General features: G+C 33.6%; 1 protein-coding gene across 7 annotated transcripts in view; it reads left to right on the top strand.

Moving 5' to 3' along the window:
* DMD (dystrophin) overlaps positions 1 to 24442 on the top strand; it is a 1195780-nt gene that overhangs the window by 527363 nt on the left and 643975 nt on the right. For all 7 annotated transcript variants that reach the window (XM_014954058.1, XM_014954055.1, XM_014954053.1 and 4 more), the window contains 2 exons: positions 5501 to 5695; positions 18217 to 18389. In XM_014954058.1, coding sequence (XP_014809544.1) covers positions 5501 to 5695; positions 18217 to 18389 — 368 coding nt within the window. The remainder of the gene's footprint in view (positions 1 to 5500; positions 5696 to 18216; positions 18390 to 24442) is intronic.

Genomic DNA, 24442 nt, shown 5'->3' with positions numbered 1-24442 from the left:
GCATGTAAAATTCACTGAAGTGTTTTCTAATTAATGCCATTATTAAGAATAGTTTCATTTTAACTGGCTTTGTTTCATTTTATGTATAGATAAAATAGATAGATTCATTTTATCATAGACTAAAAACTATTGATGCAGCATTTCTCAACCAGTAAGATGGGCCTCAGCACTGAAGCGTTGTGAAGACATAAAGCGCTCTTTGTTGAAGAACATTGCTGAATATAATCATGTATTTTTTAAGTTTTAACTTTCATATAAGTCACTGAAGTCAGATACAAGCATTAAAGTACCTGTTTTAAGTACTGCAACATGCAAGCTTTTGTGGACTACAATCATACATGAGTAGAAAAATCACATACGTGAGAAAATATTTGCATTTCTACTTGAAAATACGAATTTATTTTTTTTTTAAAGTAACTATTTTTAATGGATTTTAATGCTGCCAAGTACCGTTAAGACCTTGCCTTCGTGGAATTTTGCAAGCATTTTATGAATTTTTAATCTTGTAGTGAGGATTTAGGTCTCTCTGCATTTTAAAGAGATGCTTCTTTCTGTACTGATAAATGACTTTTTTGTGCTTGTCTAAGGCCAGCCAATCTCATAATGAAAATTCCATGTTATTGATACAATTTTGGTCTACTTGCTACATGTATATATACTCACAGGTACGATGTGCTAGCAATACTGAAGACAGAATTTATTTTTCTGAATATCTGCTGACATCGTCATTCACAGTTGGCATAGGAAGGGTTGAATAAAAGCTTCTTTATGTATAAATCCATACTTGAAAGTGGTCTTATTGATTTTTGACAGAATTCAATCATACTTTTGTGTTTTTAATTTTTTATTTGATATGCTAACCATGGGGTAGCAAATATCATGTAGTTTACAGTTTGCTCTAAAGGCAATAAACTACACCAGAATTTATTGGACTCTGAGGCATGACTGCCTTTGTTCAGAAGGTGTCTGCTATCTGCTGCTTTTTTTTTTTTTTTTTGTATGTGTAGCACACCCATGTTTATATCTCAGAGATGACTGACTTTTTACACTCTCACATATCTTACAGCTGTTTGTAAAGAATACTTTCTAAAGCATTAGTTCACTTCAGGAGGAGGCATGTTTGTCTGTTTTTCCTGAACTTCTCATCAGGATGCTGCTAGGAGCAGTATCATGGCACAGTAGTGCTGATAGGTGTGTTTTGTTGCCTTACTCCTCCCACATCTTCTGTTTGTGTGAAGTTATTAACTCAAAAGCAGAGCACGCTAAGGTCACTATGAGCTTGGAGGCCTATAGTAAGGAGGGACCAAAAATTGAAAAGTTGTCAGGGCCTAACACTAAAAGGTTGGAAGCTTTCTGTGTGTAAACTGTTGAACAGCAAAAGTGATTTTGGGATCATTCCCCCTGCAGAATGAGGAAAGGAAATGAATATACTGAGATGGGTGAAATGTGCTTTAACACTGAGTTTTCCAGAGCTTAAATGAAATGAACGGCATTCTGCAAGGCTATTTAGCTCTGATGCCACCAGGTAATACTGTTCTAGATCTAGGCAATAATCATCACATATAGTTCTTTGTGGGGATATTTGATTTTGGGGGCAAAATTTGCATAAATCCGGTAGTTCTTTCTTGGGGGTTTTTGTTTGTTTGATTTTGTTTGTTTTTTACTTCTTAGCCTTCTCGGTAAGGGCCAGTTCGTGGATGTATTTCTTGTCTTTTTTTTGTCACCTGGTAGGATGTGGTAGCTATCAATAAAATCAGTTTCTCACATGTAAGTAGAGTTATGTTTATGGAAAGATCCTATCCTTAGTTAAAAAATATGTAATGACAGGGGAGAAAATTCAATTTACTACTGTAGTGATGATAATGTTTGGTGAAAAGCAATGCATGAAATATTAAGCCTCACCCAAAATAAACTGTTTTTTCAGAGACTAGACATAACTTGCACATCAGTATATTACTGACTTTCAAGGAACAATACAAAATAAATTAATATCAATAAAAATTTATTGTGCAGAAATAGCAATATAGGAAATGGCCATTTACATCAGCATTTCCCCATCATTCTTAGCATTTTATTATTATATGTATTATTTTAAAATATTATTTGGTTTAATTTTTTTCAAGTAATAATCTAATGCATTCTGCCACTTTGTCAGGTTCAACTTATTCAAAACTATTCTTAAACAATTACCTCAAATTTTAATGTTAACCTGCCTTGCTTCTGGTGAACCGTTTTGGCATTAGCAATGGCAGATATCATTACTGATTTAATACTATTTTTAAGAGTAGTGGTTCCCAGCTGCAACAATCACCTTATTAAAAAAAAAAAAAAAAGTTTTTTCTCATTACAATGTCAGTATATAATTCCATTTTGGCTATGCATTTCTAGTAAAGATGCTTGTCCAGAATATAGTGAAGGACTCTGCCCATTACACCTCTTACAGTAAGGCAATTCCATCAAACACAGGGATGAGCCAAAAATTTTTCACTTTCTTTGCTGATTAAAATTGTTGGTTCTGCATATGCCTGCCCTCCATTCCTTAGTGCAAGATGCCAACTTCTGCCTTCGGACCTGTTATGCTACTGTCATTAAGGGAAAAATAGAAGGAAAGACCAGTGGCCTGCTGAAAAACACACTAAATCAAAGAAATGTAATCCCTGATTTCGAAAGTTGTATCAAATTTCCAACTCTTTTATTTAAATAGTATTCAGAAACTAATTAATTTGGATTGCTACTCTTTTTTTAGAATAAGGTATTAAATAGTATTAAAATATCAGGTCAGGTTCCTTTTTTTAGAATAAGGTATTAAATAGTATTGCAAAATATCAGGGCAGGTTTTGGTAGGCATCTACTTTCAAATATCAATCCATTTATTTATTTATCTGGTTATAGTACAGATTACAGTTTAACTAACAATATAAACATTAATGGTTTGCTTGTTTCCTGCAGAACTATAATCATAGTTGTAATCATCCAGCTGTAAGAAATATGAACGTAAAGTTTTCTGTAAAGGACAGTATGACTATATGGTTGCATACATCTCATTAACATTCATGAGAGTTAAATACTACACATATTTTGAGGGATTACTAAACCATATATGGCTTACAAGATTCAGTCCTACCTTCAGCTTCTAACTAATTTTGCCTTGAATAGTACTTTTTTGTATGAGTTTTTTGTAGCAGTGATGGAAAGATACACAATTTTGGCTCTACTATAAATAATTAAGCATGATATCCATGAAGTGCTCACACATCAGATTTCTACTTGACTTTTTTTGTGGTTTCAGGAATTATTTAGAGCAAGAAGGCACAGATTTTATTTTACATGTATGTGTGTACATGTGTACAAAGTTAGTAGCCTAAATTTGGGTTGGAAAAAAAATACACTAAACTAATAGAACTATAGAAATTACGTATATTTTGTGTGTCACTTTACATATTCATGTGACCTCATTTTGAGTGAATAACCTTGCATACCTAGCATGCTCTTTTCATTACTGTGAATAAAAATATTCAGTCTTCTCAGTCAGAAAGAAAAATGCAGTTATGGTTAAAGTGTTCCTCATGGGTCTAAAGTTCTTTGCTACATGTAAAATTGTCAAAGTGTAGTCTTGAGGAATGAAAACATATTGTTAATGCCTCGGTGGTCTGTTGAGAATCTCTTATTTTCTGATCAACTGGGACAGCTTTTTCTTCAGATTTACTGGTGTAAACTGTTATTTTTGCAAAGCGTGTGATTCATGAAACATATGGGGGGGGAAACATATTTTTTTTTAAGCAATGTTATTTTTGCAAAGCGTGTGATTCATGAAAATATGGGGGGGCAAACATATTTTTTTTTAAGCAATTTTTAATTATTTTGAATAATTAAAATTATAGCAGTGATGTGGTAACTAGAAAGTTTTCAGTGTTAGCAGATGTACTGAGAAAGTCACTTAGTGAGAAAAGTATAAGCAAAGCAACTAAATTTGCACAAGAAATGCAACAGAATAATACAAGTCCACAGATAACTTTACAGGCTTTCTATGTGGTATGCATATGTCTTCCAGAGTGTCTATACGCATATTTTAAGACTCTAAAGAAAATTAAAGAAGCAGATTACTCAACCCAGTAACTGAGGAGAGAAACATCTTATGAAAGGATGGACAGGGCAAATAGATACATTAAAATGAGACACCTTGCTGAGGTAGTATGTGCAAGATAGGGTATATATTTGTTTTCTTTTACATACTATGTAGCTAACTAATGATACTGTTTTCTTCAGGACCGTTGACCCATTGTCTTTCACATATGTTGCTCCAAAATCAGTGATATCTGTGTTAGGACTGGCATATTTAAATAATATGATTTCTGAAAGAATGTTTACCAGCAATTGTTTGTAGAAGTTCTTTGAGGGCCTGAATAAGCAAAGTTTATATTTTTGAGAAGACAGACATCAAGCACAATGGGTCTTGGTCTCACAGTAGGAATCCTATATTATGCTTACAAAATCATAAATAATTTATATCTTTGAAATTTTGCCTTTTCCAATGGAGATACAGGTGATCTTGTATTTGGAGTTTAGTTAATAGAAGCAATCACAGTTCTCCTGGCTCCAAATCACATTTTTGGTATTACTTTTTATCTATGATTAGTAAACACATCAAATCAGAAATGTAGAGAGTGTATAAACATTCACTATTTTGTCACCTTATATATCAGTATCTTTCCAAATGCCATAGATCAGCTATTTATTTCCTTGGAACCAAAAAATTCTGGGATTTCTTTACATTTGCTGTATGCATCTGCTTTCAGATTAGGGTGTCTATTTCAAATTTTCCCAGATAAAAATAAACTAATCTTAATTTCCCGAAGAGGAATGTTGCTGGGATTTCCTTTAGAAATATGGACGCATTAAAAAACTTTTAAATCACACAATTTCAAATTGTACTTTCTAGCTTAAAGAGAAAGGTTTTAGTATAGTGTTGAAAGTGCTGAGTTTACCTAGTTGTTTTGTGTTGCATGTTATTTAAGAAGTTATGTCTGTTACACAAGTTATTATTTTACTTGCCACCTTGAAATTATTTAGTATTTTAGGCATGGAATGCATGGAATTTCTATAAGGAAGGACAGATTCTTAAAGAGGTGTGATGACTTAAAATGATAGGGCTAGCACTAAAATCTCAGTAACACTGTAATCTCAGAGTACTCTTGCATTTCCTATCTTCATTTCTTTGATAGGTGAATAGGAGAAGAAAACTATATACATTTGCATAAATTAATTTTAGTACCTGTCATTTCAAACAGACTAGTTTGAAGTGATCTCACTTCAATCTAGTGATCTGAAGTCAGATCACTAGATCTGGGAGTGATTTCTGTCAGAAACCTCAAATATTTCCTGCATTTCTCTTTAGAAATTTTTAATTGTTTCCAGGTTGTGAACTGGAAATTGCATTAAGTTATAACTTTGTGTAGTGTTAAGAAACTAAAGGAAGCATTCTGTTGTATATCTATACTAGCAAACAGTTCATGAAGATACAACTTTTGTGATGACTGAAACTATGACTGTGGAAACCACTTATGTGCCTTCTACATACCTGGCAGAGATCCTTCACCTTCTGCAAGCCTTGTCTGAAGTAGAAGAGCGCCTTAATTCTCCTGTTCTGCAGGCTAAGGATTGTGAGGATCTTTTCAAACAAGAAGAGTGTCTCAAGGTAAGATAGAAAACTTTTCTTAGAATGACTGGTTTCTGTTATTTTTAGGCTTTTGTATATTGGCAGCCTGTGCTTACTCTCAGAGACATCTGTTTTATAAGTGTTCAGTCCCTCCTTGTGATGTGTGCATGTGTGAATATCTATATATCAAGGCACATTGGTGCAAAATATAAGAACACTGAAGGTTTCATTTATTTTTATCTGTTTCACCTGTATTTGGAAGACAGGAGTATTCGGGTATCTGCAAAGTACATCCTTGAATAAGAAAGAAAGAATGGAGAGGGACAGTTATATATTTAAAGTTGTGAATTTGTGGTTAAGATTTTGTTTCTGTGTTTGTAATTTGAAGTAATTAGTAAGTAACCCTATCCACACCTAATCTTGGCAGCTTTATTTTGGTGTTTAATTCAAAAATATTTTTTATTAAAATAGAAATAAAACCAAGTAAAATTTAGCTGTTCCGTTCCATGCTAGACCAAACAAGCTTGAATTCTGATTGGGGCTGTACTCTGTGCAATTATTACAGTTTAATTAGCTAAACAGAAAATAGTTTCCAGTAAGTAATGTAGTTTAGAAAAAACTAATTCATTATTGTTGATATGACTTTAAATACTACTCACTGATTTCTTCATCACTTGTAACAGTGAAATCCTTTGAAACTGGTGGAATTTTTCCAACATAGAATTGACACAAAAAGAGAATAAGATTAAAGTTGTAAGCCTAAACAGAAGAGTGAGCTATCAGTTTTTGCATAATAATGTTTGTATGAGGAAAGCCTTGTAAAAAATCCTGCTTAAATTTTGTATATAAGTACAGCAATTTCAAATTGTCATCCAGCATGAAGAGAAGAGCACCTTTCTATTTTTCTGTGTTATTTTGGGGAAGGAAAGGTTTTAACATGAGGAAATGTTAGCCTAAAGATGCTGGAATTTGCCTACATTGTGTTATGAGAAAGAAGCTTAGAGGAGAATCAGGGCAGAGGCTCTGGCTAGGTGCTCTGAATTGTCCTCTGTAGGAGCCCATTTACCTTTTTCCACAACAGAGGACATGTAACAAAACCACACATATGTGCTGGTATTAGCTTCTATAATATACATGTGTAGATCCTACACATTTTATGAATCTGTATATGTACACAAACACACACTATAGATATTCTTACCAGCTTTTGAAAATTAAGATGTTTTCAGTTTCTTAGCAAGGCAACATAGTATGTGTAGTGAAGCATAACAGTGAAGTATTGGAGCAAAGGAAGCATATAACTGATAATTGGACTGTGTGAAATAACAGTAGACCCTTCCTTTTACCACTTCTGATTTAGTACCAGTAGATTAAAGTGTTTATGAGTATTGAAGCATACAACATGCCAATGTTATTGTCATTCTTCATTTTAAACAACCTCTTTTAATAGAAGGATTCTTCTGCTCAAAAAAAGTCATAGACTAAGTAAATCATGGCTAATGAGCTAGCACTTGGTTATTGTTTATGAACTTATGTTCATTACTAGATTGGAGGAAAAACAGTGACCTACATCAAATGTTTTGCTGGCAGTTGGTTTCCTTTTAGTTCTTCTTAATGCTTTAACTTTGGGCTTACCTGATTTATATCCGTAAGTAATCTCTTGTTCACCCACATATATTTGGTATTATCAGAGTTGACACCAACTTAAATGATATTGATACTGAGGTTACAAGTAAGTATTGCCATAGGTTTAATTTAACTGAACTATTAAATTGTTATGAGATGCATTTGTGGGCACAGTTCCATCTTCCTCCTAAATAAATATCATAAAAGAGGCAAATGGGCCTTGCACATTCGTGGGCTTTAGGAAGGGTATAGTTTTGATCTGAGACTGCTTAATGAATATTTATTTCTAAGGAAAAGCATTCATCATTGTCATTATCCTGCAGTAAAAATAGAAAAGTAGTGCATAAATTGTTCAGCAGCTGGTTGGAAAAGGTTTGAAATTAAATTGTGGTTGATTTTTATCCCTGACAGATTTGCGTGATTCAAATTACAGAACTGTCATGAATAGATCTGTTTTAAAGCTGTTTGTGATTTTTTTTTTTCACTCCGATTCAGAAAGAATCCATTTTAATTGATCCTTAACAGGAAAAATAAGTTTATTTACAAGAATCTTTCATGGTAACTGCTTTGAATGTTTTTCTTCAAAGTCAATATGTATACTAAGACTTAAACCTGATTGCTCATTATCCAATAGGATAAATATCAAATACAAATAAAAATTGCTTTTATTAATTTTATTATAATTCTAGCACTGTCTTTTTATATCAAAGGGGTGTAAAATAGCAAAATACAAGTTTTTACAGCAAAAATCTGATAACTTCTAACTTTTAGTAAATTATAATGGTTTTATGGGCCCATTTAGTAAATCTGCTGAAACAAGCTCATATGAATGTTGTTCTCTTCATTTTAAGCCTTAGAGAGTGGAAAAATCAGATAGAGAAAACAAGTCTTGTCCCTTTATCTCATAAAGTCAGCAATTACAATTATCTTATTACCAGTGCTTTTAAGCATTAGGACATACAGTACCTCAGTTTTTTCTTCATCACTATACTTATTCACAGTATTTAACAAACATTTTAAATAGTACAGTTCTGTCACAGACAAAATTCCAATTCATTGTTTGGAAAATCACAGCTAATAGATAGAAGGATTAATAAATTTGGCTTAATGATATACTCTCAAAATTGGACAAATTTTGTCATAAGCACAAATGTTATGGTACTTCTGTCTGCTACTGATATACTGATACTCATACTGATGGAGTTCATAATCTTTGAGTTCCCCATATAGAAATGGTTGTAATTACAGTGAGTTTCATTACATTATCAAGTGTAGGGATAAAATGCCTTCAGAATTTAGTTAATTATCCTTACTTGCAATGGATGTTCCAAATGCTTCCTGAAAGTTAAATGAATGTACAAATTTGCATATATTCAACTAAATCTGGTTTTAGAAAATGAAGTTATATTGCTCATACTAAGCCAAAGTTTTCCTGTGTGGTGGTTATCTCATGAAAGCTATTTGATGTGTTCAAGCTCCAGATTATTTAGTGGGAGATGTATACGCTGAAATAAATACATGTATTAACCACTAACATGTATTTCTGTGCTAACACATAGCAAAAATGAGTGTGCTAAAATGAAACAGTCTACCTGGAATTTAAGAATTCTAGTTTGTGTTTATAGCTATCCGTGAGAAAGCATTTAGTAGAATTTCATATTAGAAGTCATGTTAAGTCATGGCATAGTTGTGCCTGTTCATTACTTAATTATATTAACTGTGAATTCAAACTTACTTTTTGAGGCTACTGGCTTTATATAATTAACGCTACAAACCTGCAGTAGGGTCTGTACATATAAGGCATGTCTTATTATTTTTTTTAATAATCTTAATTTTAGCAGGAACATTGCATCATAGAGTAGGTTTATACATTTAAATATAATATTTTTCAATGACAAAGAAGTTTTAATATGGAAAATCATCTTGCTCTTTGAGAAAGAGTTTTCTTGTATATGTAACTTCTTGCATAATCACTCTAAGAGTTCTTTTTCTTGTTCATCTTCTTGTGTGTTTCCAGTGGGATTTTTATTTAGTTCGTTAAAAAATGGGTTGTTTACTGGTGTTTGCTTTAAATATATGTATTTTCAGGCTCTGGATTTTTTTTTTCTCTTCTTTGTTTCCCTTTGTTTGGTAATTTATCACCTACTGAGAGGTAGAGCACTTTTTTTGCACAGTTTTCTCCTGTGTCTTATTTCAGGATACAGGAAATTTGCTGTACAAATTACACATCCATGATTACGGCAGTGAGAATGCACTTTCAAAATCGTTCATTAAACCAATAATTCCCCTACCAGATATTGTAACTCATAGTTCTATACAGATTTTAAAATTATAAGTAGTTTGTGGAATTTTTCCAGCCATTCATGATTACTAACAACTGTACTGTAGCTAGTTTTCATGTTAGTACAGAAAGCATGAAATATTTAAGCAGATCTGCTATACATATAATTATAAAGCAAAAGTCTAAAAATGTTTGGATTGCCAAAAGTATATTTTTAATTTGGCACACTGAAATACATATTTGTCCTGTATTAAGTGATTCTTGTGAAGAAACATCACCTAACATGATATTCAGTGGTTTTCTGCTGCAGCTCAGTAAAACACAATTGACCATACCTTAGAACTGTGTGTAATCAAATGCACTTTCCAAATAGATCTGTCAATAATGCAGTGCTTGGTGGCTGATTTGTACACAAATAGCCAAAGAACTGAATGTTTACAGAAAGTTGTCTTTCTCTAGCAGATAAAGACAAATTCCAGGTAGTGAAAATGAACTGCTTTCCAAGTCTCTAGCACTCAAATTTCTCCTTTCTAGAGCAATGAGATGGATCATTCCCCAAAGGCTACTGTCACTTCAGCTGCTAATGATTTTCTGTTATCCTTTTTTCATAAAAATTAAAGCTTTGTGCACTTCTGTTAACCATGTTACAAAATCTCCCAAGGCATTGTTCATAACAAACTGCTTGAAGCTATTCTCTTCGACATGAAAGGTAGATGGGGTATGTGTGTGAGATGCATGGGTTTGTGCATACATGTATATACATGATCTGCTTGGTTTTTTTCCTTGGGCATTTATGCCATCCAGTTGTGGATTTCATTGATAGAAGGTCAGCTATATTATCTTTCTTTGTCTGTAGCAGCTGTGCTCTGAACAAAAGCAAAAATCTGACTTATAAATCAGAAATTAGATGCCCATTCATAGATCACTAATTTTAAACGTATGGGGATATGCCACTTATCCACTTTGAAGTGCATAGATTTATTTAATCTATTTTTAATATTTAGAAAATTGATCAACTTTGTTAAACAACGTACAATTTCAATATGTGTAGGCACATATATTACTCTTCATTTGATTACTTAAACGTGTCAAACACAGGAAGTGCCTTCTTGGGCAGATGAGATGAGCTGACATTCAGATCTACTGAAAAGAGTGCTTAAGTGTGTCCTGGAAGCTTGTAACATTTCAGTTATTTTTTCTCCTGTTCTTTAATCATGGATCAGGTTTTGTAAAGATGCTGCCTCCTTCATGTTCAGGGGATGTAATCTTGGAAGATTTGGAGGTATTTTATGTTTTTATCCCCTGATATTTCTTATATTCAGATTAATAACATTTAATACCTTAATCATCCATGTTATCCTGAGCATAGAAAACCAAGATTTAGGTAGACTTGATTAAGGAACGCTGAGTATGAGACGTTTGATGAGGTTTGTTGACTAATGAGTAATGACACAGACCCAGCCAACTTTTGCGCTAGATAATAGATTGCTGACAAGGGAGGGAACGTGTTCCTTATTGTGAATCATCCCAGAGACAAGACATCTGCCATTTATTTATAAGTATTTTCTTTAGCCTGCTAAATGTAAGTCATATTTCTCAGGACCTGTGGATTCAAGTTACTAGTCATAAGGGGCTTCATGGAATGTTCCCTTTTTTTTTTTTTTTTGGCAAAGAATAGCATATTATAGTATGTGCAGCCCTAGAGCTCTAGGAATCCAGAGTATTTTTTCACTTTTGTCTTGTGTAGGGTTTTTTTATGCAATTATTTCAGATCATTACTATCACACTTTCATAAGGTTTTGATTCTTATATTTTACAAAATAGTAAATACAGTGTAATAATTTTAATTGATTATAAAATGACAACCAGATTTTTTCATTTAAAGAAGCATTCAGATTTTGTCTTAAGCGCTTGTTGATTTTAAAATATTTTGCAAGTAATTTGGAGGAGAAAATTATTAGGATAATTATCATTATCTCCCTGTCACTTCATATAAGCACATCTTATCCTATCATCCATGCCAAAACCCAAAACCCAACCCCATTACTTTTGAGTAAGTAACTATTAATTCTTCAAAGAGTAGTCAATGCAGTTCTAAGTACGGACGAGTGAAAAATCTATCAGTAACTTCTGTAATTGTTTCTGTAAAACTTCTGCCTTAGTGACATATGCAGGAGGAAAACAAAACTAGAGTCGCTGCTTGACTGATTTCAGCTGAAAAGCCTCTTTCATACCACCTAGCTGCTAGAAAACAGAAGGAATGATCCAAATTATAGATACATTAACTTATACAAACACAGACAATCTGAACTACTGCTGCAGAGTAAGGTGGTAATTTTCCAGATCTAGGTTGATGCTAGAACCCTAAAAATGCAGCTGGTCATATCTGAAAAACTAAACCAGTATGTAACATATCTTCCAACATGAGCATATAAGTACTGCTAATAATATACCAATACACTTTGTTATCCTCATGGTTCTAAAATACTGATTTGAAATCAAATTCATTACAACAGAATTGTAGAACATATTATCTAGACATGAGATAGCATGCACTATGTGTTTTTAAAAAAATAATAAAATCCTTCACTAGAATCAGAAAAATTCATAAATGCTGAATAAAGAGGAATTGGTAAATATAGTTTACATGAATCTTTTAAGTTTCTTTACTAAGAAAAATGAGGAGTTGCAGAGTTAAAAGTCAAATCAACATACACAGAAGAGACATATTGGAATACAGAACTTAAAGAAAGGGAAGAGACAGAGGCCTCCCTACTCACAGATTTGGAAGAGCTTCAATTTAATTCACATTGTCTATGAAGTCCATCCACTCTATAATAGCTTTCTAAAAATAAAAGCTTCTGCCTAGTAGCTACCTACATCTCTGCAGCAACTTTCTTTTATACCAAATTTTATACACTGAAGAAGGTTACTAGTAGGGTAGCACTTCAAACTTGCATGAAAAGCAATATTGTTTGATTTAGTTATTAAATGTTTCAGTAGAGTGTGCAATAAATTTGAATAAATTGGGCAATATAGTTTGATGAAAACCAGAAAAAAGGAATGAACATCCCAAAAACCTTCAGCAGTGCGAAATTGTGGAGCAGAGCAATGATAAGAAAATGGTGGCAGACAGGTAAAATATAAGGCATAGTGAAAGCAGTAAGTTCAATTACACTTGACAAATGGATAATTCAATTAATTGTGGACTGAATTATACCTTCAGAATATATTCTCAGCATTCATTTTAATCCAGAAAGCAGCTGTTGTTCTGGAGTAAGAGCTAAAATATGATATTGAGAACAGAACACTTTCCCAGTAAGTACTACAGCTCTGCTGTGTATATTAATGTTAAATTTTAAAAGAATACTGAATATTTTGAAAGTATATAAAACAATCTGAAAATATTCAGAGAGGGGCAAAATAGAGTTCAAAGCCATGTAAACGAGACCTAAATGAGAAGAGATTGATGAGATTTTTGGAGAGGTAAGAATAATTGGTATCATGACCAAAAAAGTCATTCATCAAATTTTTTTTTAATAACACTGACATAAATGGAATTTTTTTTTTTAATTAAGAGTGACTCATTTTTTATGTAGGGAAATAGATTTTGGATTATTTGGTACCTATTTTTCATGCTGAATTGTTACTGAAGCTGTGTGACATTCCATGTATGAAAACCCATGTTTAAAACTATGGCATATTTAAATCAACAGGGATGAAATTTCTTTTGCTGAATGTCTGTCTTAAATTTCTTTTGTTTCATTTGCATAGATTTCAATAATCTTGTTTATTCCATTCTAGGAATCATGGATAATGAAAAAAAAACACATTGTTTTCCAAGGTTAAGCAAAAATCTTCAAGAGATACACTTTTTAAACTGTGGTTTCCAAGGCGTGTGAAATTTGACACATATTTAGAACATAATTTTTTACTTAACTTGATAACATACATAACCACTAAGGTGTATAACATGAAACATATTTCTCAGTCCATGACTTAAATTCCTATGCCAGAGAAATAATATTTCTAGATACTATGCCAGAGAAATAATATTTCTAGATACTTCATAGTAAAACATAAATATACTAGTGTCTATCATGTCATACTCAGAACATACTATATCAGAACGTATTACAGAAGACACTAACTTTTGATTTATTGGTGATTTATGTCTTCTCATGGTATTTAAAAAATTGATAGCTTATTTCCTACTTCTCTTGAGTAGCACATGTTGAAGTTGTTTCCATTTCTTCCTTAGCATATTAAGGATAAAGTCAATATTTTCTGGCCTTTCTGACCATGTCATAATAATTTTCAGATTTAAAATATCTTTTTTTCTTACAGAATTCTACAATAGATTTTACTGAATAATAATTATGCAAATTGAAAGCCCATTTCTGTTTACTTTGTGCAAAAGACATGTAAGTTAACAGATTTAGAGTTGGAAAATTTTCCTGAAGATCATGTTGTTGGAACAATAAATAGAAATGTAAAATAGCAATATCTGAGAGGCAATTTTTAGTGGAGATGCAGGGAAGGCAAAACAATGTGATGGAATATTGTGGTTGCCAATGTTTAGTACAGCTTTAATTTTCTTTAATAACTCTACTGTGTGGTGTGCGTGTAAGCTGGAATTCTATCGCACCTAAATAACTACAGCATTCTTATTCCTAACCATGCATGGGAAATAAACCACAGATGTTCCGTGCTGACTTCCCATGCCTATCAGCATCCATAGGAGAGGATGGCTGAAGGACCCTGGATAAACTCATTTGCCATGACAAGAATGGCAAAAGATCAAGGAAGACTCCAGTCATGCTAATAGTCTTCTTCATCTATTTCTGATACATTATAGCCTCCAAAATCTCTCCTGTATTACTTCAAACTTGATGCCTGCTCTTCACAAATGAAAGAAAGGCAATTCTGCTTTTTTTATGCTTGGTGAAATAGAACCTTCACATTCTAGCTACAGGGTTTAACCAGACAGTGACAGAGGGTTAGAGGGCAATTTAAATTTTCCTTTTTTGTTTGGCTTTCTATCACTCATTATTTTTCTGCTTACTGGAAAATAACACAACATCCTTTGATCCGTGCCTCCTTTCAAAAGTGCTGGTAATGTAAAAGAGCTTCTCACACACAAACTAGCAATTTGTACTTCTCATAGCTCTGTCAAATCAGCATTCTCCCTTACCTCTGAAATAAAGTTGTTGCAGCAGCAACTGTTGTGTGCAGCAACTAGAGAATGTTTTTGTGTTAAACGAGACTAAGAGTCTTTGCTCAGTTGGTCTGGTAAGTTCTCAGCTAATTTCAAATTTTCTCAATTTTTTCTCAAATTTCTCAATATTTATTTTGATGCTTATGTATTTAAGAAGAAATCAGGGACAGAAACATGGTAGAAGTTTTATAGGTAGTGGTATTGAAAATTTAGGGAGTTTGAAGCAACAGTTGGAGAAATGTTGCCCACAGAAGTCATGGATGCCCCATCATTGGAAGTCTTCAAGGTCAGGCTGGATGGGACTTTGAGCAGTCTGATCTAGTGAAAGATGTCTCTCCTGATGGCAGGAGGTTGGACTAGATGATCTTTGAAGGTTTTTTCCAACTCATCCCTGGAAACATTCAAGGTCCAGTTGGATGGGGCTCTGATCAACCTCATCTAGTTGAAGATGTCTATGCTCATTGCAGGGGGGACTGGATTAGGTGACCTCTAAAGGTCCCCTCCAACCCAAACTATTCTATGATTCTATGGTGAAAGCTCAATATGGCTGTAGATTTTTATCTGGTGTGTATTCCTTTCTCTGTGCAGCAGTTTCAGTGCAACATGTGCATGCCTGTATTAAGAATTCATTGAACAGCATGAATGGTAAGAAACGGCTAAATATTATGACACTGAATGGAGTAGGGAGACATTTATTTTTACACCGCTATTTGAATAAACCTATCTCAAGAATTATCAGAGGCTTTTAGTGGCTCAGTGGTATATCAGATCCTTTGTCTAGTTTGGTACAAAATTTTGAGAGCTTTACATCATCTAAACTATAGTTTCAAATGCACAAAATCTCATAGTCATTAATCTTTCATTAGAGAAAAGGAGAAAATCATAACTTTAAAAACTTTAAGGAAAGAAAGTCTAACTTTAGACTAGAAAAAAAATTGATGCAGTCAGCAATCCAAAACATTTTAATTCTTTCCTGCCTGGCTGCATTTTATTCGGGCTGCAAGAGGTATAATGCAAACTTTACCATTGTACAGAACCATGGCCACAGCTTTTCAAAAGAATGGACTTCATTTAACTTAGGAAAGGATTTTTGTTTGGCTGAAGGAAATCAGCAATTGTGAAATGTTCTTGCTTTATGCTGATGTCTTGACTAGTCTTGAAGTGAGAGCATTTTCCTTCCAAACACAGAGAGAGAAAAATAAAACCCCCAGAACAGCACAAGTATCGTGTGCCTTGTGGCACTGATGCTGGAAGAGACCATCTCCAAGAAATGTAAATGTAAAGAATTAATGATTCAATGTGTTGCAGAAACATTTGTTTTGCTTGTGTTTCCTCTCTGGTAATGCTACATCTGATGTATCTTACCAAGACTGCACAGAAATGACAGCTGTTTAAATTAGTTGCATAACAAGCATCTTTTTTTCTTCAAAACCTGCATTTATTTCTCTGGTTTTGATACTCATAATCTGGAGCTGAAAGGTAAGCTTATGTAACTCATGGTTGACTCAAAAAAATATTTATGTAGTCTTTTTGGTAAAGAATGCGGAAGTCACAGAAGTACCAACTTATGCGTGTTTGGATAGTAGACTGAAGTGTGACAGGAAGTGCTGTGCTTGAGGAGTTCGTTACATCAGTCTTGATTCACAAAGAGGAAGTCTCTACTAATTACTTTTTGTTACATTCAATGTTTTTATCCTGAAGTCAGCACACAGATTATGACAATAGCTTTCTTCAGCATTGAGTTTTCTAACAAATTCAGTCATTCAGAATTCTAAAAGTTTCAGTAGAAAGAGAGAGGTTGAACACTACCTAGTTCACAGAATAGAAATAAACAGCGTATTTATGTATTGCTTTATAGAGCACAAAGAAAACCTGTATAATTCAGTCATGGAACTGAATGGATTGATGATGGTCAATTAATGGTCATTGGCAATGTATGGAGTTTTAAATGATTTCACACATTTTAAAGATGTTAAAAGTCCAGAGTAAATTCAGTTTTTCTTCCTTTTGATCTTCCAACACATGCATTGTGCAATTAGGTAGGTGTGACTGTGAAATATTTTGTCTTTCTCTGAAACAGCCATGAACTGACAACTTGAAGAATGATATATGTTGGGTTGTGAATATCCAGCAAAAGGCAAAAACAGTGATACCTGATAAACTACTTTTCTCATGCTGTTACTTTGATATTTGTTTTATATCTGCTGAAACAAGTACAAAAAAGAAGCATAAACAACAAAATAATTAAAGAATACTTAAATGGGACTTTTTTCTGCTTTCTTAAGAAGGGGGTTGAAACAGGTGTAACCTTGGTATAGAGGAATTAATGAGTGACAAAGTCAATACCACTTTGCTTCCCCTCCAGCCATCGTCTTTCTCAGAAATAGTTTATTAAGTCTTCAAAGAAAGGATGGAGATTAAGTCATTATTACCCAGTTGTAAAAATGTTGTTATTGTCAAAGCTATTGTTGACTCTCTTGAGGGACAAGAGGCCTTGCAGAGGGAGAGATTGGAGCATTGTGCTATGATTAGTTAAATGAAATTTTCAAGTTGAAATGCTGAATTCTGCACCTGGGATGGAGTAATGCCAAGCACAAGTATAAACTGGGAGAAGACTGGCTGGAGAGCAGCTGATCTGGGGATGCTGGTTGAAAGGAAGGCTCAACAGGAGTCTGCAGTGGACCCTGGCAACCAAGAGGGCAAACTGCACCCTGGGGTGCATCAAACCCAGCATAACCAGATGGTCAAAATATTACCCCACTGTAAACCCAGCATAACCAGATGGTCAAAATATTATCCCACTGTATTGGTGCAGCCCCACCTTGAGCACTGTGTGTGGTTCTGGGCCACACAGTTTAAGGATGTGAAGGTTCTTGAATGCGTCCGGAGGAGGACAACAAAGGTGGTGAAAAGGTTTGAAGGAATGTCCTATAGGGAGTGGCTGAGGACTTTGGGTTTGTCTTGTTTGGAGAAAAGAAGGCTGAGGTGGGAACCTCATTGCTCTATACAACTTCCTGAGGAGAGGAAGTGGGGAGGGAGGTGCTGATCTTTTCTCCCTGGTGTCCAGTGAGGTTGCAGCAGAGTGGTTCAAAGCTGTACCAGGGGAGATTTAGACTGGATATCAGGAAGCATTTCTTTACTGAGAAAGTGTTCAAACACTGGAATGGGCATCCTAGAGAGGCAGTCAAGTGTTTAACAGGCATTTGGACAATGCCCTTGATAACCTGCTTTAACTTAGTCAGCCCTGCACTGGTCAGGCAATTGGACTAGATTATCATTGTATGTCCCTTCCAACTGAAATTTTTCTGTTCTAATCTATTCTATTCTATTCTGTTTAATTATAATTTTCCTCCTCTTTCTTTTCCTTATGAATATTTTTTTAATTTATTTATAAACAATATTTTGTTTTTCTTTTCTAAAATCTTGATATTACAGAGCATTAAAGATAGCCTGGGGAGACTGCTGGGTCGTATAGACATTATTCACAGCAAGAAGATACAGGCTTTGCAAAGTGCTACACCAAGGGAAGCGGCAAATATACAAGACAAGCTGACTCAGCTTAATTTCCAGTGGGAGAAAGTGAACAAGATGTACAGGGACCGACAAGCGTAAGTAACTTTTTAAAATTGTTATTTCTGATGGCATCCATTAGTATTAGCTTACTGTTGGTAATTGCTTCCCAGTCCTTTTTTTGGTGGAAATAGCTTTTAAAATCACGAAAGGTATTTTCTTGTAACTAAGTGGAAAATGTTTATAGGAAATTGTGATTAATTTATAAGCATTTTTGTAAAGTTTAAAATATTTTGACCAACTATCACTTGCATTAGACCAAAACCTGGCATAATATTGCATACATATTCCTATGTCACTATAAATGACACACCTTTACCATGAAATAGTATTAGGCATTTACTCTTTTGTACCTGTACTATTGTTTTAAAAATCTGTGACAACTGTATCAGAGTAAAACCGCTTTCAATTGCAGAGGTTTTACTAGTTTGAGGAGTAGTTCTCACTTTGTGTCTAAGAAGCACATCTAGAATTGTTAGGAGCTCTAAATCCGGTGTCATCTTTATAAGACATCTGTATATTAGACATTATAGAGCAATGCAGGATAATCAAGACAAGTATAGAAAGGCATTAAAATAATAAAAAATAAAGCTGTGATATCCTACAACATTATATAATACTTATTATTTTTTTCCTTGTATATTGTTTGTGGTGTTTGTAATCTGGGAATTGTATTATGATGCAAAATGTAGCCAAACCTATTCTATTAATAGGTTTGTCCTGCAATCCAAGCCTTGGTAACTTTTGTGTTTTCTTTGTTTAGAAATATTGGTCAACAGCTGTAACTTTGCAAATATTTACAGACGTATTGTTTCCACTGTCAGCCAGTCACTAGCTTTGATTTTATGCTGCTGGAAAAAGAGAGAAAGTTTTAAAGGAAATAATAATCAGAGAGAATCATATTGAAAAATATAATTCAGTAATCTTCATGTCATCTCTGTTTTCTCTCAACATTTAAAGTGTAAGAAAAAGGAACAGATTTATAATCTGGTAAAGTTTCCAGATTCTCCCAAGTGCAGTACTTTATCTAAAAATAGTAAACCTGGTCCTGCTGTGGTAAGAAAGATTCTTCTGTTTCTCATGATGGCACGTACAAAAATGAAGGCTAAGTTAGAAGCAGATACTGGAGACAATCTGCTCACACAGATAATAAAAACTGGGGATATTTGGAGTTGTGCTTTTCCCAGAGTCTGCTTTGCCCAAACTCTTACTTGTATAGTAGACAAAGCTCTGACAAACCTTTAGAATCTCCCCATATGCATTTTCTATGACTAGTGCAGAGCAAGGAGAGCAATTTACTCTCAGTTGAAAGTTTGGGCCACCAGCATGGCCACTCCACTCAACTGTCTCTTATTTAGACTATAGTGATATTTAGCTGGCAGCAGAAAGTATTCTGAGGTGAAATGAATTAATTTTTATCAGGTATTTCAAGGTCATCAGGTAAAGGCACTAGAGAAGTTCAAAGTATGATTATGCTCCAGCTGGTGTTTGCTTGGGGGAGTCATCCTCTTTTAGTTTGATAGACAGCAACTCAAGGTGATGATAAGCTTGGCAACTGCCTGGAATCACACGTCTTTCTTTTAAATCTTTTGTTTGTGGTGTCAGTCTTACCCTGTCACTGTTTCAGTGTTTTTGTTTGAACTCCAAGATGATCTCTATAGCTTCTACAGTTTTGTGAGGTGCATTTGGACTGCACACAAATTCTAGGGAGGAGATGAAGGAAGACATTATGGCCTTTAACATTTTGCTTCTAGCAGTTTGTGTCTGTAAGAGGTGAAAGTATCCATGTAAGTCTGCCCTTGAGACACGGATGAAGCTGTCTTTATGAGATATGCTATTGATGATGATGTTTTAGGACAGTTTTGGAATTATTATTGGAGCTCTGTCTTGCTTTAAGGGAGTGTATCTAAGTGAATGGGAATATTCCATGTTTGAAAGGTTACAGAAACAAATATACTATATTATGTTCATTTCTGAATATTGGTTTTTGGAAATGAAAGGGTTGTAATAACATGGAAATTATTACTTAAGTGAATGCAACATGGTAGACAGAACAACAAAACAACTTTCCTTACCCCTGTAATTACTAGCAGAAAGCTTACTCTAAATCTTATAGAAATGAACAGAAAAATTCATGTTGAATTATTTTGTGTGAAATAGATTCCCTGGAAGTCCTGATTCATATCAAGATACTTTGTAAGTAACTTTATAGTGAATTCTTTTAAATTAGAAATCAAAATATATTTTCAGTTTGTTTTACATCAGAGCACATGCCAGTTTGACAGAAATTCATTGTGATGATAAATACTCAAATAGCTTTATGAGTCCAGTTCTTCTAGTTCTTCCAGTTTGAAAACCTTGTTGTTTCACATTGTCACTTTAGCATGTTTCCTGTATTTGAATAAGTGTTCATACTGTACTTAATGTAAGGTAACAGGCAATATTTCACTGAAAAAGTATAAGCAAAAATGCTGTGATCCAAGTCTATCAGTTGGATTAGAAACCTAGGATGAGTGCAAATTTTTACTCTTTTCACAAACTCATTGAAATGCTAGCCTTCAGCTGACTAATTTTTCAGTAAAGCCTAGAAATAGCATGGTTCTTAATAGGAGGGAGTTTATTTTCTGTACAAATTAATTTTAGAACATGGTAAATGGTTGTGTTTCCAACAGATATATGGGGGTCACGCCATGTTATACCAAGTGAAATTTGTTTCTTTGGTTTTATTTTCCTAAGTGCACAGCAAGTGCCAGGAAACAGCAGCAGTGGCATGATTTGTCTTTTGTGAGCTAAGGAGTAATTTATGATTTCACTTATAACTTCAACCTTTGCTCTCATGACAGTAAATTTCTATGTTACCTATTCCAATAATCATATTAAGATAATTTTGTAAGGTAGACTTATGTTACACTTCCAGTAAGAATAAACATTCAGTTGCTATAGTTTTTCCTGTCTTTGGATCAGAATTTAACAATAGTCTCCCTTCTTTGCAGAAGCCTTACAATCTGGGTTGTTTTATATTAATCATGACTATTTAGGAAGTGACACTAACACCAGGTGCCTATATATCTTCAATGAGAACACATGTAATATTTGAGAAAGAAAAATAAATTATTAAATAGGTAATAGAAAATATATTTTTAAATTACTGTCTTGTATAACTACTTATATTATTAACTTACCTTCTTTCTCATCGGGGTATTGTCTTCTCAGGATATTTATGCCTCAGTTTCTGTGAACAATCATGTACTCCCTAAAATATTCCTTTCTAACAGTACCAGAAGTCATTGAATCAATCAAGTACAACAAGCTTTTCCAGACTAGACCATCAATACATTAGGTTTAAATATTTCTATGGCAATTGCAAATCACTGGGAATATTCCATGTTTGAAAGGTTACAGAAACAAATATACTATATTATGTTCATTTCTGAATATTGGTTTTTGGAAATGAAAGGGTTGTAATAACATGGAAATTATTACTTAAGTGAATGCAACATGGTAGACAGAACAACAAAACAACTTTCCTTACCCCTGTAATTACTAGCAGAAAGCTTACTCTAAATCTTATAGAAATGAACAGAAAAATTCATGTTGAATTATTTTGTGTGAAATAGATTCCCTGGAAGTCCTGATTCATATCAAGATACTTTGTAAGTAACTTTATAGTGAATTCTTTTAAATTAGAAATCAAAATATATTTTCAGTTTGTTTTACATCAGAGCACATGCCAGTTTGACAGAAATTCATTGTGATGATAAATACTCAAATAGCTTTATGAGTCCAGTTCTTCTAGTTCTTCCAGTTTGAAAACCTTGTTGTTTCACATTGTCACTTTAGCATGTTTCCTGTATTTGAATAAGTGTTCATACTGTACTTAATGTAAGGTAACAGGCAATATTTCACTGAAAAAGTATAAGCAAAAATGCTGTGATCCAAGTCTATCAGTTGGATTAGAAACCTAGGATGAGTGCAAATTTTTACTCTTTTCACAAACTCATTGAAATGCTAGCCTTCAGCTGACTAATTTTTCAGTAAAGCCTAGAAATAGCATGGTTCTTAATAGGAGGGAGTTTATTTTCTGTACAAATTAATTTTAGAACATGGTAAATGGTTGTGTTTCCAACAGATATATGGGGGTCACGCCATGTTATACCAAGTGAAATTTGTTTCTTTGGTTTTATTTTCCTAAGTGCACAGCAAGTGCCAGGAAACAGCAGCAGTGGCATGATTTGTCTTTTGTGAGCTAAGGAGTAATTTATGATTTCACTTATAACTTCAACCTTTGCTCTCATGACAGTAAATTTCTATGTTACCTATTCCAATAATCATATTAAGATAATTTTGTAAGGTAGACTTATGTTACACTTCCAGTAAGAATAAACATTCAGTTGCTATAGTTTTTCCTGTCTTTGGATCAGAATTTAACAATAGTCTCCCTTCTTTGCAGAAGCCTTACAATCTGGGTTGTTTTATATTAATCATGACTATTTAGGAAGTGACACTAACACCAGGTGCCTATATATCTTCAATGAGAACACATGTAATATTTGAGAAAGAAAAATAAATTATTAAATAGGTAATAGAAAATATATTTTTAAATTACTGTCTTGTATAACTACTTATATTATTAACTTACCTTCTTTCTCATCGGGGTATTGTCTTCTCAGGATATTTATGCCTCAGTTTCTGTGAACAATCATGTACTCCCTAAAATATTCCTTTCTAACAGTACCAGAAGTCATTGAATCAATCAAGTACAACAAGCTTTTCCAGACTAGACCATCAATACATTAGGTTTAAATATTTCTATGGCAATTGCAAATCACTCACAGAGAATGTAAGAAAAAAAAAAAAAAGCACAAGGCAGAAAACATAAATAAATACTCAAAATAATCTAATTTGAAAAAAAAAACTTAAATTTTACAGATATTGTAGACCTTGAACATTTTTTAAACTGTTCCTTGATCATGAGTTAGAATTCCAATGGATCCCTCATATCAATTTCAGCTAACTAATTTTTGTCTTTTTCATGTCTTATTAAAAAATTATCTTCCAGGGCACACATTATATACTAGATTAATGCTCTTCTAATTAATCTGGAATGTACTAAAGATTGAATGTTTGAGAGAATGTGGGAAAGTTGATACCAGCTATCTTTAGAAAGTGTTTCTTCCTAATTCTGAAAAGAGGAAAGAAGTGATATGCCAGTCTTATATCAGAAAAGATCCCAAATCCATAGTAATGGTGCCAAAACAGATTGATGACTTTATAAAGATCCCACACAACTAACAATTTTTATAGGAACAAGAACAAACCATAAAGAACTAGTTAATAGGGTTGTACTAAGAACACTTTTCATTTTTGGACAGCAGTACAACTGCCAACTATTTCTGAGTAGCCTTAAATTAACTGTTGATTAGCTTGGTAAGGCCTAATGAAACATGTGTGTTATACATAAAGAATCTATTCATTGGCAGAGAAATACCTATCTTGTGGTCGTATTTCTTACACCACATTTTAGCAGATGTTGTAATTCCTTACCGATATATTCTTTCAAGTTGAGAACTAAACTGTTGCATGGATCAAGATATTAGGAAAAATAAATGAAAGACATCATTTTTTCAAGTTTAAGTGATTTGTGTAGATCCTGTATAGCTGCAGAACCGGCCACCCGTAAGCCTTGATGACTTGCCTAGGTATTTTGAGAAAAGGCAGAAATAGTGGCCGCTCCCTCGTCTAAGAGTATCTGCTCGCATATTTCTGTTGAGGTTTTAAGTTTTGTTATTAGACTTATCCTTTGCTAAGGATTTAATATGAGAGTCAAAACCAGAAGAGATTAGTTCATTCTCAAGGAAAGAAGGAAATTATTTCCTTTCTAATGTTAATCTTGAAATAGCTACCATGCCTTAGTTACCAGGCAGGGTAGGCTTTTTTTTTCTTTTTTTTCTTTTTTTTTTTTTTTCCTATCTTTCACAGTACCTCAAATTGTTCATCTAGATTTTGAAAAAGGCAGAATGGAGACAGCTTATAATACTTACAGCCAATGTGAGTTGTTAATTTATTTCCATACCATACTTACTGTATAGAA

Source organism: Calidris pugnax, unplaced genomic scaffold, assembly GCF_001431845.1.
Source record: "Calidris pugnax isolate Ruff unplaced genomic scaffold, ASM143184v1 scaffold246, whole genome shotgun sequence".
NCBI lineage: Eukaryota > Metazoa > Chordata > Aves > Charadriiformes > Scolopacidae > Calidris > Calidris pugnax.
This window is presented reverse-complemented; position numbering and strand designations above follow the sequence as displayed.